We start from the raw sequence: 19,533 nt of genomic DNA, 5'->3' as shown, positions 1-19,533 counted from the left end.
TGGAAGGATGTTGTTCTATAGCAGATTGAGATTTATAGTTCTGTTGAACAGTCAAAACAAACAATGGCTGGAACTTTTGACCGACTATCATTCATCGTCTGTGTACACACTAATGCAATATTTCACTTAACGTTCGTTTATCGGGTGACTGGCCCGATAGTTGGCTGAAAACACTGTAGTGCAGTGGTTCCCAAACTTTTGCAGTTCGCGGCACCCTTAGAGTCTCCAAATTTTTTCAAGGCACCCCTCCAAAATAATTATTGAGCAGTCCTGTTTTAGAAGTAGTTGGGTCAAAAAATTATAATGAGTATTTAGGTCAGGACAGAAATACTTTTTTAGTTGTATGCAAAAATACCCCCTCTGCATCCAGACACACTGTCCCCTCTGCATCCAGACACTCTGCATCCAGACACTCTGCCCCCTCTGCATCCAGACACTCTGCCCTCTCTGCATCCAGACACTCTGCCCCCTCTGCATCCAGACACACTGCCCCCTCTGCATCCAGACACACTGCCCCCTCTGCATCCAGACACACTGCCCTCTCTCACACTGCCCCCTGTCACCCTGTCCCCCCTCCTCTGCCCTCTCTTACGATGTCCCCCTCCTCAACCCTCTCTCACGATGTCCCCCTCCTCTGCCCTCTCTCACGATGCCCCCCCTCCTCTGCCCTCTCTCACGCTGTTCCCTCCTCTGCCACGATGTCCCCCCTCCTCTGCCCCTCTCACGCTATGTCCCCCTTCACTGCCCCTCTCACGCTGTGTCCCCCTCCACTGCCCCTCTCACACTGTGTCCCCCTCCACTGCCACTCTCATGCTGTGTCGCCCTCCACTGCCCCTCTCACGCTGTGTCACTCTCCTGTGCCCCTCTGTCACTCTCCTCTGCCCCGCTGTCACTCTCCTGTGCCCCGTTGTCACTCTCCTGTGCCCCACTGTCACTCTCCTGTGTCCTTGCTGTCACTCTCCTGTGCCCCTCTGTCTGCCCCGCTGTCACTCTCCTGTGCCCCGATGTCACTCTCCTGTGGCCCGCTGTCACTCTCCTATGGCCCGCTGTCACTCTCCTGTGCCCCTCTGTCACTCTCCTGTGCCCCTCTGTCTGCCCCGCTGTCACTCTTCTGTGCCCCACTGTCACTCTCCTGTGCCCCTCTGTCACTCTCCTGTGGCCCGCTGTCACTCTCCTGTGGCCCGCTGTCTGCCCCGCTGTCACTCTCCCTCTCACTCCTCTGCCCCGCGCCAGACATAAAAAAAACAACAAAGAACACATAAACTTACCAATCCGCCGGGCGCCGGGACCCAGCAGCCTCCTCTCTCCCGCAGCTGTCACTGAATATCGACGTCAGTAACAAGCTACTGCGGGAGAGAGGAGGCTGCTGGGTCCCGGTGCCCGGCGGATTGGTAAGTTTATGTGTTCTTTTTTTTATTTTTTTATGTCTGGCTCGCGGCACCCCAGTGACAGCGCCGCGGCACCCCTGAGAGCCGCGGCGCACAGTTTGGGAACCGCCGCTGTAGTGTGTACCCAGCCTTATCCCTAAGTGGAAAATTTGAAAATAAATATTTGTGGTGCAATATTGGATTACTACAGATTGTGAAATATAATTTTAATTTATAAATAGACCAGGTGGTCTTGCAGTGAATATCCCTTTGTAACATACATGTCACACAGACCCGGGTCAGTGCTGTTTTTGACAAGACCCTATAGAATTAAAAACTTACAGTTTATGTTTGCCCTATTCCATTTCACTTTTATGTGGGCCGAGAGCAAAAGAACAAGGTCATGCAGGTTGGTATGTTTTATTAAAAACAATAATAAAAACGGCAATATTGTCAAGGCTAAGGAATAATCTGTGAAATAATTTCTGTGTTTGTCCTACATTATCCAATCAACTATGTGTAATAATAAATAAACATGTTAAAATGGGAAAATCTGCTAAATTATGAAAAAACTTTCCTTCGATAGGTAGCAGATGTTCTTTACAAATGAAGGTTATTTATGATTGCAGGTTCTGTGTTTTAAGATGCTCTGCTTATAAATTACAGGATCATGAACAAAAGCAAAGTCACCAAATTGCAAATAAACTTTGAGTTTTAACCCTATTAGGAAGGTAAAGAGTCATAATTAGGGAGTTGAGAGCTGTTCCTTGCGGATCAGAAGCTCTTCAAGAGTAGACAGAGTCTCCAGTAGTCCTCTAAACTCTAGTGCTTTTTACACTTACAAGTGCCAATTAGATTGACATACCCACCAAGAGCATTATAGAAAAAGGAAGGGTAATCAATGCTACTCGAGTGTCATCATGGGTTTCATAAGCTCAAACTCCTTAATATTGCTAATGAAGGCCAAGGAATATCTTTTAGTGTTTCATATTTTTTCTCCGAGTCCATACACAAAAAAAGCATTTTTAAAGGCTGCTAAATTCAATATATTTTCTTGCTCAGGCATGATTTGAAAGCTTTCTAATGAAATGTACGTCAATTGTAGTAATCTTATCATATGCACATTGCAATTAAATTCTGTTTCCCAATCAAAATATAGATTCATTTGAGAACCAGAAAAAACATTATACTATCTGATAACTATGGGCCTGATTCATTAAGGAACTTAGGCAAGAAATTTCTTACTTAAGTCTGCTGGACAAAACCATGTTAAAATGAAAGGTGTGAAAATTAGTTTTCTATTTTGCACATAAGTTAAATACTGACTGTTTTTTCATGTAGCACACAAATATCAACTTTAAATTTCAGTGTACAAATAAGCTATCAAGTATTTGTGTGCTACATGATAAAACAGCAGATCACTCTTAGTGAACAGAACACCTATCTATCTCCAAGTTGTCAGTTCTTGCAGTATCCCTCGCCTGCCAGCAGGACACACCACAGACCTTTAAATGCGGATAGATAAACAAATATATATATCTTGCTACTCATCATCATCATCATCATTTATTTATATAGCGCCAACATATTCCGTAGCGCTTTACAATCGGGGACAAACATAGTAAACTAATAAACAAACTGGGTAAAACGGACAAAGAGGTGAGAAGGCCCTGCTCGCAAGCTTACAATCTATGGGACAATGGGAGTTTGACACATGAGGGTAAGTCTACATTTTGCATTTTGGCCCAGCCAGACTGCAAAGGTAAAAGTGACTCATAAGCTAAATGATTCTGTTACACAACATTGTTGGTCAAGGGGTAGTTGTCTTGTGTGAAATTGTGTTACAGTTGGTAATAGGGTAATGTAGTGAGGTTAAGAGGGTGGTTGAGGAATATTAGAAGCTTGTCTGAAGAGGTGGGTTTTCAGAGAACGCTTGAAAGTTTGTAGACCAGAGGAGAGTCTTATTGTGCGAGGGAGAGAATTCCATAGACTGGGTGCCGCCCGAAAAAAGTCCTGTAACCGGGAATGGGAGGATGTAATGAGTGTGAATGAGAGACGCAGATCTAGTGCAGAACGGAGATGGCGAGTTGGGAGATATTTTGAGACAAGAGAGGAGATGTATGTTGGTGCAGCTTTGTTGATGGCCTTGTAGGTTAGTAAAAGTATTTTATATTGGATTCGGTAGAAAACAGGCTACCAGTGTAGAGACATACAAAGTGATTCAACAGAGGAATAACGATTTGCAAGGAAAATCAATCTTGCCACAGTGTGCAAAATAGATTGTAGGGGTTTGAGTCTGTTTTGGGGAAGACCAGTGCTGGTTTATTGTTTATGGCAGGTATGTAAGCTCTGGCACATATCTAGTAAATATATATACACTGCAATTAACCAACAAACTCCAGCACTGGTCATATTTTGAGAGGAAAAGTTTAGTCTGTTTATTCAAGCACTACTGTACTATATGTCCTGATGCTGGACTCTTTCAAACAAAGCAATCTAAGTCTATGTATGCAAGCACTCATTGAAAAGCTTCTTTTAATGCTGTAAATGGGGAAATCAACCAAATATATGTAAACACCCATAATTGCAAATAAGGAATGATTTGAGAACACTGCTGCATTTAATTATTCAATGTCAAATGATGAAACTATGTACAACATAACTGTAATTTCACAATTAAAAGGTACATCAAACTAAAAAAAAGCCACAGAAAAAGGTGTGACTTACTTCCCCCTGCCTGTCCTCTCCACCATTCCCTCTGCCACCCTCTGCTCCTACCCTCTTATAGCTGAGCTACATATATGTCACAAACTGTGAGGAAATTACTAACTGGTATTAACACAGCTAAGTAAGGAGGCGCGGAGTCCAACGCAGCCTTGGTGTTCAGCAGGTACCCCCGCAAGGGAGTTTAGGCTCTGCTGCAGGAGGGCGCGCAGGTTGCGGTTCTCTAAGACAACCACCAGCATGTAACAGAGTGGACAAACTGTAGTCAATCAATCCGGTTCCCGTTGCTAGCCAACAGGACTTGTCGATCGGGACATCACAGATGGCCGCCTCTCGCACTTAATGTCTGTGCAGAGTTGGCGCCTGACAATATGTGTAACTGCTTTATGTATTTGTGATTTTACTTACTGTACTAGTTATGTCTTATCTGTATAACTGTCTGGCGACAAAGAATCTATAGGGCCTTATAAGTAAATAAATAATAATAATAAAGTGCAAAACAGTAGAGGCACATGTTCCTTTGTTATTCTATGGTTTGTCTAGATATCTACCAAACTGCATACATTTGTAGTGCAATATGGCGCTTTTTGCAGAGAAGCAGAAATATGCACATGTGAATGGGACAAGATGGGCGGAGCAAGAGTGTTTCCTTGCATTTTACAGAGTTGACAAACTGGCGGTCCTAGCTTTTGGGTTGACTTTTGAGGACTCTTTTAACTACATCTCCCTCCAACAGAATATTTAAAAATATTTACCAATTCCGCTCCTTATGCCCCTGGGTACTAATCAAGAGGTTGTCTGTTTGGCGTGATTAAATAATAATGCTGTATAGTGAGGCTTCACTGTGTTAGATAAAATTGTGTGAGCTTTGCACCTCTTGTTCTATGAAAAGCTGCATTATATGTATTTTTCTGTTATCTGATCTGTGCTAATCATGTATAATGCACATAGATTTTGTAATATGTAAACTAATCTTTATTTTGAGTACCCTTTAGGTAGTCAAGATCCTTCAGATTGTTTCTGATTACCTTTTTTATCGGATTTCATGTAATTATCCATACAGTTTCCATTAACTTATAGTTATTTAGAATACCATTAATGTAATGTTTATACAAGCACAAAGTGTAAAAATATCTATATTCATGAGTACTTTAACTTTAAGAAAAACAGGTTTAGTAATTCAATTAAACTCTTCAATGTATTGATGAAAATAATGCTTGTTCAATGGGTTTTCTTGCTTGAAATATATTGACATGGGCTTCTCATGTATCAATAGATAACCAAATACAAAAAACAGATTGTCTGCTTGGAGTCTACTTATGTATTTTTGATAAAGCATTTTTTTGGCTAGTAGTTTTGTTGGTGGGGGTTCTTTCTAGCAGTAAAAACACACATTTTAAGATTTTTTTGGTGTGACACGGAGCACTAGGTTCAATAATAATTTCAGCACTCATAACATAACTTTATTCTATAAGCAGCTATGTTTGGGGATGTTCAGTTTGTTCTAAAGCTACCATATACCGTGCATACGGAAAGTATTCACAGCGCTCACTTTTTCCACATTTTGTTATGTTACAGCCTTATTCCAAAATAGAATAAATTCATTTTTCCCCTCAACATTCTATACACAATACCCCATAATGACAATGTGAAAAAATGTTTTTGGAGATCTTTGCAAATTTATTATAAATAAAACACTAAGGAATCACATGTACATAAGTATTCACAGCCTTTGCCATGAAGCTCAAAATTGAGCTCAGGTGCACCCTGTTTCCACTGATCATCCTTGAGTTGTTCCTGCAGCTTAATTGTAGTTCTCCTGTGGTAAATTCAGTTGATTGGACATGAATTGCAAAGGCACACACATGTCTATATAAGGTCCACACTTGAAAGTGCATGTCAGAGCAAAAATCAAGCATGAAGTCAAAGGAATTGTCTGTAGACCTACGAGATAGGATTGTCTCGAGGCACAAATCTGGGGAAGGGTACAGAAAAATATCTGCTTCTTTGAAGGTCCCAATGAGCACAGTGGCCTCCATCATCCGTAAATGGAAGAAGTTCGGAACCACCGGTACTCTTCCTAGAGCTGGCCGGCTGTTTAAACTGAGTGATCAGGGAAGAAGGGCCCTAGTCAGGAAGGTGACCAAGAACCGGAAGGTCACTCTGTCAGAGCTATAGCATTCCTCTGTCGAGAGAGAAGAACCTTCCAGAAGGACAACCATCTCTGCAGCAATCCACCAATCAGGCCTGTATGGTAAAGTGGCCAGACGGAAGCCACTCCTTAGAAAAAGCACATGGCAGGTCACCTGAAGTTTGCCAAAATGCACCTGAAGGACTCTAGTCTGTTGAGACAAAGATTGAACTCATTGGCGTAAATGCCAGGCGTCATGTTTGGAGGAAACCAGGCACCGCTCTTCACCAGGCCAATACCATCCCTACAATGAAGCATGGTGGTGGCAGCATCATTCCTGTCAGCGACAGGAACTGGGAGACTAGTCAGGAAAGAGGGAAAGATAAATGCAGCAATGTACAGAGACATCCTGGATGAAGACCTGCTCCAGAGCGCTCTTGACCTCAGACTGGGGCGATGGTTCATCTTTCAGCAGGACAACGACACTAAGCACACAGCCAAGATATTAAAGGAATGGCTTTAGAGCAACTCTGTGAATGTCCTTAAGTGGCCCAGCCAGAGCTCAGACTTGAATCCGATTGAACATCTCTGGAGAGATCTGAAAATGGCTGTGCACCGACGCTTCCCATCCAACCTGATGGAGCTTGAGAGGTGCTGCAAAGAGGAATGGGCAAAACTGCCCAAAGATAGGTGTGCCAAGCTTGTGGTATCATATTTAAAAAGTCTTGAGGCTGTAATTGCTGCCAAAGGTGCATCAACAAAGTATTGAGCAAAGGCTGTGAATACTTATGTACATGTGATTTCTTAGTTTTTTATTTTTAATAAATTTGCAAAAATCTTAAAAAAACTTTTTTCCCATTGTCATTATGGGGTATTGTGTGTAGAATTTTGAGGGGAAAAAGGGCATAGATTGTAAGCTTGCAAGCAGGGTTCTCTTACCTCTCTGTCTTTATGTATTACCCAGTATTGTTTTATTAATGTTTGTTCCCAATTGTAAAGCGCTAGGGAATTTGCTGACGCTATATAAATAAATGTTGTTGATGATGATGATGATGATGAATATATTCCATTGTGGAATAAGGCTGTAACATAATAAAATGTGGAAAAAGTGAAGCGCTGTGAATACTTTCCGGATGCACTGTAGCATATAGCATATACAAAATGCTGCTGAATCCATCTGTACAGCACTAAAGATTGAAATCTTTATTTTAGTTAATTTCCGTGAGATTCACTGTGTAACTTTAGACATGACTGTGCATAGCAGTAATCTAGTAATCTATGTAGTACAATATTTACATTCATTTATTTTGCTGAAGTAAGTAGTACTCCTTTCATATTCTACTTCTGGGGCACCCCACACTAAGGTAGCAAAAAGAAAATGCAATCCCAAAGGCTGTAGATAGATTTGGAGCACTAAATCTTAGATTTACACTTAAGTGCATTTACGGAAAACAAAGATGTGCAAAATTGATGTGTCTGTATATAGAGCTGCACGTGTCTTGAATTTACCACCCCACGGTAATAGCAGACAGTAACTATTTGCAGACGCAATTTAAGTGAACCCTTTTGAGATGTGTCTTATTTGAATTATAAGTTCTTGAAACACATTAGCTATGCGATGTGAATTTTGCACCTACATACAACAGGTGCAAGTTTTGGAGAGCCCACCTATAAAAATCCCAGTAAAAATTTTGGAGGCTTTCAGGGAGCCTACCTATAGCAGTCCCAGTAAAAAAATTTGCAGGGAAATACTTCATCACACAGTCCTAATAATATATCAAGCAATCATGCATGTGCATTTACATATTATGCATGCAATAGTTCATGCAGTACTGTCATAGTGGATGAAATGATCAAATTACTTTTTTTAATACATCATGCATTATTTTAATGCACGTTTGAGAATCAAGGTCAACTAATACAAGGGATGAACAGCATCATTTACCCACTGAGTTGTCATATTATGTCTTTCTAGCAGATAGTATTTAATGATAAATAGCTCACCAAGTTTTAAATACTCCATTGTGTCCATCTGTATCATGTTATGGGTTGGTCACAAAGGTCAGTGTGAGACTTAGGTCCACAGCAATTAACTCAGATAATGTTAAGCTACTAAATGAAGTGTTGCTAAAAATGAAATTAAGCTGACTGTTCATTTTAGGATTTGGGGAAGGGGAACATCAAAGTGGAGACTACAGAAGTAGATTAAGATCATAACATAAGATATTTAAGCTTGTGAAATTGTTCCAAGAAGTGTGTGTTTACAATGTAACTGTTACTGAACTTTGGCCATTCAATGGTTGCAGAATAATAGAATGTAAGCACAGCTCTGCCCCCTAGTGGATGCATTAAACCTCAGACTGCATTTCTGAACATTGGTGAAAAACAGGCATGGGAAACAGAATGGACTGAGAAAAATAGAAAAATGTTCTCACCTCTTGCAGTACTGAGGACAAAAACTGCAGTTTTAAATGAAGTTCTAAAGCTTGCCGCTTTTCCTATTTTTTTTTTCAGAGAGCAGTTAAACAAAGAGAAAGTTACAGTACAGTTATTAGAAGGTAATTGCATATTACAAATCTACACCCCACACATGCAGTAGGGAATATTCAGATGTAAACTATTAAAATTATATAATGAAATACTGTTAACTGTAATGTGGGTGCTAATTTTGGTATTATATGTTGGATGTCACATATGTCCAAGTCACTGATAAAGTGTGATTTAATGCATTGATTGGCCAGATCTGCTTGATCTATATAGATAAATCACAAATGGTGACAAATAAATACATTTTGTAAAGCAATATTACAGGTAAAATAAATCACATGGCTTACATGAGATTTTGCCTGCAACTTAAAAGTGAAAAAATTGCAATGTATCTGCACAATTTTCTCAAATAAGATAAAATGTTAACTCTAACACGCTTGGTTGGCATAATCCTAATTGACAACTCTTTTTAATTTCCAAGATTTAAAGATTTGTCCCTGGAAAATGTGATCCATGAAAATGTAATATTTTAAATGTTTAACTAACTGCTTAGTATACTTCCTCTTGTTCTCTAATATGGAAATGCAACTGTCACTATCTAATTTTAATAAGCAAAAAATAAATTCTAATCGAGTTAAATAAACATGTATTGATGGGGACTGCTGTGCACGCAGTAAAAGAGTGTAACCAGTTTTCAAAATGTTATTTCAGTATGTTTTGCTGGAATCTACATTCAGTATAGAAATTAAGTGATTGCTATGACACAATGCAGAGCTCTTCACCCCTTTGGGGATTACATTGATATGAGGAAAAATGTCTCCAAAGCAGGGACGGGCTGGCCCAGGGTGCATGAGTTGGACCCCATTTGAAGCTCTTGTGCTGGCATCCGAATTGCTGGCAAGACCTATGCGGATGCAATATAGCATTGGTTCTATGTCAGTCTCAAAGAGCCGCATAGGCCATGATAACATGCCATTGTCTGCCAGGTATTTTTTATTGTGGCTTATGCAACCGTATCATTCACCATTGGTCCTATTGGAACACCAACCCCATTGCACTGAAATTTTGAAAAAGAAAGATGAGATTACATTAAGTTAGATAAAGGCAAGTGTATGGTCAGTATATTTATATATTTATTTTATTACCGGTGATTACCTTATTAATCTATAAGGTACCTGACAAAGCCTGCAACTGAAAAATAAACCCACAAAAAATAAAAACAGACCCTATTACTATGTAACAAATAGGATCCCAGTAAATCCCAAGTCTTCTACTGACTTCCACTGACAGAATATAAAAGGAAATAACTCCAGCATAAGCCATAATGCTTTACAATTGGGGACAAACACATTAAGCAGACAAAGCTCTGCTGGCAAGTGTAATGGCTACAACTGGACACCATATAAATCTTGAGAACAAGGTATAAGAGAGTAGTTTTCACCTATAGCAGCCACCTTTCCCGTAGAGAGCTATATTCTCACAAGTCCTCGGATGCCCCCAGTACTTAAGCTCAGCACAGTAAAGATTTATCTTTGGTGCCAGGTCACCAAGAAGTGTTGAGACAGATGGTAACTGATGGACTGACTACAAGTACATGCGGAGTACGCAAGAATAATCCAGAGTGAAGCAAATGGTTGAGGCAGGAAGCGAGCTGGGATAACAGTAGATAAGCCAGAAGGTCCGGGCAGGCAGTGAGTAGGGAAGGTCCAGAAACAAGCCAAAGGACAAGATGGACAGCAAGCAGAGAATATCCAATAAGCAGGCAGAAGGTCAGGCAACAGGTAATCAATCAGCAAAGGTATACAGTAAGAGCAGGTAACGAGATGCAAGCACAATGCTATATTCAGCGGCTAAGCCCTCCCTGCTATTTAAAGTACAGTTGGCCAATCCACAAAGCTGCTCAGAATGACCCCATCTGCAGAGATACGCCACAACAACCCAACTGACTGCATAAGCGGCCAGAAGAAACAAGCAGGCTGCTTGGCAACCAACCTGGTCAAACACAGAGCGCAAGTCAATGAAATAACATCCTGGCTGCCTATCAACAGCCAGGATGGAAGGTACAGACTAAGTAGCGTTGCAGCTCATAACAGCAAGTTTACAATGTGAAGGAAATAAAGACATAGATTATAAAGTGGTCCAGCCAGACTGCAATGGGAATAAGTGCTTAGTCGACCTTTATGATCCAGTCGCACAGCAATGTTAGTTTGGGGGCCAGTTGATTGTTGAGATAGGAATTGAGAAATAAATAAAAATGTTAAGGTTAAGGTGGTTTGGGAATTTGAAAGACTTGCCTAACCAGCTGTTTTCAGGGAATGCTTGAAGTTTTGAAAGCCAGGGAGAGGTTTTCTTTTAAGAGAGAGGGAATTCCACAGGATGGGTACTGCAAATAAGGAGTGAGGATGAGAGGCACAGATCTTGGGCAGAAAGAAAGGATCATTTGGGATATATTTTGAGACAACAAAAAAAAGGTTTGTTTGTGCAGTTTTGTTACTTTTACGTCAGTAGAAGTTACTTTTATGTCAGTAGATGTATTTTATATTCGATTCTGTAAAGTGCAGGCAAACAATTTAGGGACTGGCAGAGTGTAACAGCAGTAGAAGAACATTAGGTGAGGAAAATTAGTGTATTCTGTGGATTGTTGGGGTTAAAGTCTGGTTTTTGGAAGACCAGTAAAAAGTAAATTGCAATTAATACCTCATCTCCAAATACTTTTTCTCACATCCTCTTATTTTTGCCTCTGACTTTCGCCTTGACCCCTCTCTAATAACCACCTCTCACTCCCGCCTTCAAAACTTTTACCATGCCATTACCCCCCTATGAACTTCCTACCATGCCTGATCAGCCTTCATATATTTAAACACTCTCTGAAAAGTCACATCTTTACTAAAACATGCTTTACTCCCTGCCATACTACTAACATTGGTATACCCTCTCTGATGTCCTAATCTCCACTCACATTTGCTCTTCTTGTCTCTGTACGGCTGTTCTGTATTCCTATCCTTTGTTTGTTTTCCCATCTGCACTCGTTCTGTCTACCTTGTATGTCACTGTTTTATGTATGCTCTGTTTCCCCACTGTCCAGTGCTACAAGGCTCTGTCGTGCCTTACAAATGAACAGAAATAAAACTAATTAGCCTGAATGCATGAAGTAATATAAGATACATCTAACATCTAATCAGTGAGCTTGAGTGATAGTGGTAGTCAGCTGCCAGGCGATACATGCCCAGAGAGTTAAGGACCAGCCTCTGCCGATATGCAAAGCAATAAATGCATTAATCCATGAACTGGTTAACATACTAATAGCCCAGATTTGAAAGTGTTGTGAGGTATGCTATAAACTGCACATGTAGTCTGATAAGGATCATATTCAATCATGTCCATCACATACATCCAAATGCCAACCACATACAGACACAAATATACAGTTGCAAGGCCAACATAATAACCTCATGTCACAATATACAGCTTCATGCCACCATATTCAAGAGCATGGCAGCAAAGCTGTATGCCATCAAACTGCGACTGTACACATCTCCATGTCTGCTTCATGATCAATGCACTTGGCATAACAAAAGATATAGTAACATTTAAATGTAAATAGCACTTTTTTGCTTACATAATACTCAGGAAAAAAGAAATAATACAATGTCTAAAACGCAATAATAAAAGCAAAGTGTGTTAATCCAATGTTTCTGCAATATTTTTGTATCTGAAATTACTATACCAAGCAACAATTTATAGCTCCATGCCACCATGTACAGCTGCAGAGACAGCCATAAAGTGCCATCCTCCACTCCCAATGCAACTATTTATAACAACTTGACAGCAATGATCCAATGTAGAAAAGTCAGTTATAAACAAATTAATCCAATGTTTCTGAAAATTACCTGGGAGTACTACTTCAAACCCCAATAACTAGCTCCATGACACTGTGTAAAAATTACCTTCATATGAGATTATTATACCAAGCCACCATATGTCGTTCCATGCCATACCCAGCTGTATACTAATTATGCCCACACTGGTCAGGCACTTACTATACTACTAGGAAGCACTATGCTAAGGTTGCAATTCCTATAGTGCATTGTCTGCAGTTTACTATAAAAGGCAAGACATTAACACAGAAAGAGCAAGATTGCTTCTCTTTAGCTGAGTCAGCCTATACTGCTCAACATCCTATCAACACTAGTACACATGGCGCATCGATAGGAGGGGAACCACTTGGGGTAAACCAATGTTAGACATCCATTGAGAAAATACTTCATTCATTGTCGCATATTTTTTCAGGCATTATCAGGTGTTTTTTTCAGGATCAGACAAATTTGGTTAGGATAAGTATTGTTAATGGTACTGAGCCTCTGTTTCTATCATAGTACTAATCCTTCCCCTTCAGCTTGTGGCAATGCAAATGACTCTACTTAAGGCACTCATCCTGGTTTTGATTTTCCTACATAGGACGCTACCCTTACAGTGGTAAAATAATAACCTTTAAGTTTACAAGTATTAGTTAATGATTGTGCAGATTTGTCACTAGGAATAAACTTGGTACAGTTAAACATACACAGATTATTCTTATGGTTCTGAACAGTATACGAAGTACTAAAATCCTGCTCATATTTAGCATAAACAATTTACTGACACTTAAACAGAGATTGTCAAAGTCAAATATTTGGATGAAAGAAACTATATTGATTAATATTGTTTTACCGTGCAATTGCGATCAGTACGCCATGTGTTCTGACGCAATCACACAATAAAAAACACACACATACACTTACACATTCACTTGTACATAGTTCATTTTTATAATAGTTCCAGCCCACAGTTGTTTTTGAACAAATGTTATTGAATTTATAATTAAATATGATAATGTTAGAAGCACTTTATTGAGATCTAAGGTTACAAGAAATAAATCATGTTTGGTGTCATTCTAATCCCCTATTTATCCTTAGTGATCCGGTTCCATCGGCTATGAGATCGCAACTCGCCTATGATAGTTATGGAATATAGGGTTTTAATGATCAGAATGGTATTATCTGTGCAATGTAAATAGACCAGTTTGAACTAGCTTTTGGCAGGAAGATTAGTATGCAGCTGTTGGAGAGCTGACTCCCACCCTTGGAGGGCGTCGTTTGAACTGACCTATGAACTAAATTATACTGGACTGTCCTGGAGCCTGAAACTATGAAAACATGCCAAGTAATCTGTATTGTATTTACTATAACACCGAATGTATATATATTACTCTCTGGAACCAGCATTCAGTTTCTTTGACCACAGACTTCAGGAGTGAATGACTGTAAGCTGGAACCAGCAGAGAGCGGCGTATGTATCGGCTGTACTAATCTATTTAATTGTTATTCTTTTGCCTGTGCTAATAAATCACTTTGTGAGTTGGAACCACACAAATTGCAGCAGACCATGATTATTGGTAAACGATAAAATAACTTTAATAACATCCAATCCAATTAATTAGCCAATTTAAAATTCTTTTCTCTAGGAACCATATCATATTTGCAAGTTCTTGAAAACATGAAGATTAAAATGACGATATCTACACAGTTTTGTTTTAGAGAAGCTATATATTAGTTTACCCCACTTTGAAACATGGTTATAATATCCATATGGTGTAGTGTTGAGTCTAACTAATAGACTTATTGCTTAAAAAATAAAGTTATAACTTATTTCTTCAAGAACAGTGGTGATATGAAAAGGATCCTGAGAACAGATAATGGCACTTTCCTAGAAATCATACCTTTTTTAGTTCCTCTTGTACACACTTGGAATTGTTCTCTGATGACATTTCACAGATCCCAGTTTCCATCCTAGGCTCTGAATCTTGTTCTTCCCCAGAAGAGGTTTCTTTGTCACTAAGCTTTGCTGTTAATTCACTTAATCTTGCTTTAAGTTTCTTCTCAAGGTTATCGGATTTAGTTTGGTGTTGATCGCCACTGCTCAGCTCAGTTTCCGATAAATCGCTATATCCCTACAAACAAATAATAAATTAAAACATGACCACATTTCATGTTTATCAATACCTCATTTAGACTGCAGAAAAACCCCAATTACATCATAATCATTTTAGTTTAAGAGTACAACAATGTATAAAAAGAAAAGTTAGATTTGTATGCCGCACTGGTAACCCCAGGGGTCTGCAGACTGGCCTCAGAAAAATTTGGAACAATGGCAATAATAAATATTAGTAACAATATACTAGTTCCTCAAAGCACCACAATTGTAGGAGTTAATGATTATATGTTAATAGTATACAGCAGAAGAGAAGTTTCATAGCAAAATATTGGTTACACACTGTAAATGATAGATTTAATTCATCACCCTGTACCTTTATTCACAAGGTGGTTTTGGGGTCTATTTATCAATTGCAGAAAACCTGTAGATACAGCGAAAACTGTAGTTTACTGGTAAGTGTTAAGACTCCTCTTTCTGCTGCCAGCCAGTATTGTCGTGGAGCTAAGCACTGTTCATTTGCCCAGGTAACATGTTTTTGTTTAATAAAGGATTTTCTATCACTGTGGTGTCTTGTTAAACAGACCTCTAACTTCTAGCGAGAATCTGATTCAGTGGATTTCCCATCTTTTGTAACAGTAGTGGCGCTCACTCTTAGAGACAATTTCCAATGGGCATACTGGAGGAGAAATAAGAGTGTAACAGGTTTAATTGGCAAGTTGGCTCATGGATGGTGGGGTCAGCGAACAAGTCATATTTTCCTTCAATATCTTGACCCCATGATTTACACTTGAGAGCCAACCCCCATGATGCAGTGCAAATTGCAGACTAATGTCTTACTCTCTCAAGCTCAGATACCACCCCTTTCTGTCATCAGGCAGTTTTAATTCTCTCAGTTCTAGGTATATGGGGCTAGCCAACAGAAAACTGTCAACTACCACTTTATAAGAAATTTTAGGAATGGTGACAAATGTGATACATTAAAACTACAGAATACAAAATATTTCTTGTAACATTAGGACCTTTGTCCCAAGGCTGTACTTACTGTAAGCTTGTCACATATTACAAAACTCATATACCTCCAGGCTACTTTGATTGTAGAGTTTTAAATGTTAGTTTAGTTAGTAGACATGCTTAAAAAAATCAAGCTGGTTTGAAATTTGGTTGAAGTTTTCTTTGTGAGTCGACTTCTCTTTTCACTCGAACTTTAAACCACGATTTTGAACTCGAGGTTTGCCCTTTGAAGATCAAAGCTCACCCTCAAATGACAACCCTCAGGTTTTCAGTTCAATGTTCGAATTATATATATAAGAACCCAGTGAGATGTCTTTCATTGTGTGAGTTAATGGTTAGGAAAATGAACATTTGATGTAGCAGTTGTGGAGTATAAACATCTGAGGAATTACTTTATAAACGCAAAAACAAAGTCAAGTATATTCTTAATGTTGCGTATTTAGGTTACTAAGATTTCACTTGTAATAAAAAATACGCTCTCACTGCAAAGCAGTTGTGAAGTGCAGTCATTCTGTTAATAGTCATCTCATCATTACTGAATGTTATGCCCAAATTCATCCCCAATTTATTCCTAAATTGACACCTGTTAGTTAAAAAAATATTTTGTATTTGTATTTTGTAGCAGCATTTAAAATATTGTTTTGCTCTGGTGATTTCCTCCTCCTCCTCAGACTTCTACTACAAGGCATGGAACGAGGGGGGGTAATTTCACTACATGGAATACACTCAGACGATGGTGTGACACAACTGCAAAGCCCCCTTAACACAATTGGATGCCTCATCTTTGAAAGACACACTAGTCCCCAAATGCAATCTGTCCTAACCGCCCTGTCCTATAGCACGTCACACTTGCAGGTAATAGAGTCGTCCAAGGTTCCGCCACGTGGAAGTTGAAGTACTGCCAGATAATGGGGCTGGTTGACAAGGGCCATCCTTTACACAGCATTTCTGCATGCACAGGGACAGAAGCAGGATGCACAGCTTGAGACTGGTGCATCAACTGAGTGCACTATAGAGGCAACAGTAACAAAGTCACCACATTCATCCCCTATGGCACTCATCACAGCTGCCTCATCAATAGTACAGGAAGCAAATGTGATAGCATCAGGCTTAAGTCCTGAAGTCAAGTCAAGGAACTCTGAAGGTACCTGTACAGTCTCCTTATGAGCTGCATATTTAGCCAAACGAGGTGACACAATGTGTGGCAGTGAGTTTTCATCTTTCTTATCTCAAAGTGGTTCATTACCACCTTCTGTCAGAGTTTTACCAGTGACTGGAAAACAAGATAGATTAGAGCACACTCTAAACCCACGCTCACTGATGCTTCCTCTGATACAGTGCCACATCCATGATGTAGCTAAGATTGAAGAAGACAAAGCCCCTTTCACACATACAGAACAGTCAACAGCTCAACCGCTGACCCAGTCTCATACTCAAACACAAATAACCCTAAAATAACAACAACTACCATTAGAATAAAACTTTTTTAAAATTTAATATACTATGTTCACTCCCTTACAACTCCCACCCAAACCGTTTTTTCTGCTTTATGCATTAAAACTTCACAAACAGGCTTGAATCTTTCGAACCTGCAAAAGTTCAAGAATCTAACAAATAGCAATGTTTTCTCCCCAAAAGAAATACATTATTAAACATGACTGTCTGCACAGTGTCATTAGAAGCAACACAATTGTGTTCACTAAATTACATAAGTTGTTATATGAAGAAAATATACTACAAAATGGAGAAAAAAATGAAACACCATTATACTAAGCAAACCTGCACAACATTTAATGGCATTTGTATGAAATTATGTGACATTTTGTCCAGATGAAATACACTTTGAACATGCGCTGTATAATACTGTATAATACTTTAGATCCCAACTAAACAAATCATGAGTGCCATCTGCTGGCAATGCAAAGACCCTGCAGTATTTTCTTCATAGCTGTAGTTTGTTAAATGTGTTGTATATTTATTCATAGTTGGTAACATTTTAAAATAGTTTACAGGAACACTTTCAGCTTATGAATCCCAGCACATCATGCACTATAGTATCTTGGAGGACACTACAATACCCAACATATGTTTTAGTGAATTTGTAATATGCCTACTCAATCATTTTAACTTACAAAGTCCAGGGAATACTAAGTGCATTGTAATAAGAGTATCTAACATGCAGAAAGAAGGACATTATATTCATATTATCAAAATTAAAAAGAAACATTTAAAAAGACAGAGATTTACAGGGATGACCCTTTAAATGCTGGGACTGGAACAGTTGGCAACTATTAGTATTATTATCACATTTATTTTAATTTGTTGAACCTTTGAAGTATGAGAAAAATGGTTTACATGATGTAATTGACATGAAACATGAGTGTTTAGGAGTAATAAGGTCAATGAGGGTAACTGGGAAATGCATGCATGTGCATTCATCTGTGAATTAGGAATAAACACGGATCTATTGCAAAAAGCTGCAATTACTCCCAAATCAATAGAAGGGCAAATAAAAATTCCCATGCGATTTTACGTCACATAAGTGACTTAATACCGTATTAAGTCCTAGTTATGTGTGTGTTTTTAAAGTGCAATTTGTGTTCACATTGCATTCGAAGAGGAATCAGTCTCAAAATACCCAGTGTCTCATGTTGTTTATGACGCCAGTAGCCATAGCAACCGCACCACCGCTCCCCTAATATCTTGGAAGCCAGTAGTGATTGTAGTGCAAACTGATGATGGTTTTATATTGAAAGTGCTGGCTGTTCCATAATAAGATGTGCCCACATGCCACTCTACTCATTGTTCCTGCTGCTGTAACAATACATAAAGCGTAATAAAATCATGTGATGCATTCAAATGTATTTATTTAAAGTTTAAATGTCACCTACATACAGCAGAAGCATCAATTTTGTGAGATGAACTACTCTTTAAGAGAATAAACAAATACATAAACAAACAAAATAAAGGCTATCCATTCTGTAGGAACCATTACTTCATGAATAAAAGCCAAGTCAATGTTATTCATGGAGTTCAGTGACGTCACTGGTTTCTAGCAAATGAACACACCAGCTAAGCCCATAAATCAGATGTCTCTACTGTTTAGGTGACCGGTTCACTTTAATAAACTTTAGACTTCTTATTTAATAGACTAGACTTTTACTTATTGCAATATCAGAAACTCCCTATGGTTCCATCTGAAAAACGGGTCTGGTCACATTTTCAACTTTTGGAACTTTGATTCCTACGCAATCAAAACTCAACCAAATGGTAGACATTCTGTTATGACTGCCTTTGTTTTGTATCTGGCAGCAGTACCTATAATCCATCAGAGGTGCTGCTGTCCTGCTCCTGAACTCTGCAATGTGCCTGAAGGAGTTAATCTCCTTGTCTGATGCTAATTAGAACTGCACCTGTTGCACTGCTTTAAGTACCTGCCTCTAGCTGTGCTCTGTGCAGTTCATCCGTTGTTCCTGGCTGCTGCTAACCTGCTCCTGTGCTATTTGGTATATATCTGCTGGACTGAACTTCTGTGTATGACCCCTGCCTGTACCTTGGACCTTGCCTGCTTGCCTGAGACCCCGAATCATTTGCCTGTACCTTGGACCACGCTATTTTGCCTGTTGCCCTGACCTTTTGGACAGACTTCTGGACCTCGCTAATTTGCTTGATCTCTGCCTTGCTATTTGGATTTGTTTGTCTGATCACTGCTTTATCCCTGGACTCTGTCTGCTTTCCTGGACAGCCTTGTGCCTTCTGGACTGGGGTAAAACTTATTATACTTGTTCCTGCCATTTTACTATACAGTCTCTTTTGGAACCTGTTATCCGTGGATTTGAG

At 39.3% G+C, this 19,533-nt stretch overlaps 1 protein-coding gene across 2 annotated transcripts in view; it reads right to left on the bottom strand.

The window, feature by feature from the left end:
• Window positions 1–19,533, bottom strand: part of MYRIP (myosin VIIA and Rab interacting protein) — a 359,094-nt gene that overhangs the window by 52,229 nt on the left and 287,332 nt on the right. For both annotated transcript variants that reach the window (XM_075212459.1, XM_075212460.1), the window contains one exon: window positions 14,468–14,698. In XM_075212459.1, the coding sequence (XP_075068560.1) occupies window positions 14,468–14,698 (231 nt within the window). The remainder of the gene's footprint in view (window positions 1–14,467; window positions 14,699–19,533) is intronic.

The sequence above is a fragment of the Mixophyes fleayi genome, chromosome 5 (genome assembly GCF_038048845.1).
Source record: "Mixophyes fleayi isolate aMixFle1 chromosome 5, aMixFle1.hap1, whole genome shotgun sequence".
Taxonomy (NCBI): Eukaryota; Metazoa; Chordata; class Amphibia; order Anura; family Limnodynastidae; genus Mixophyes; species Mixophyes fleayi.
The sequence above is the reverse complement of the archived record's forward strand: the minus strand, read 5'-3'. Positions and strand labels throughout refer to the sequence as shown.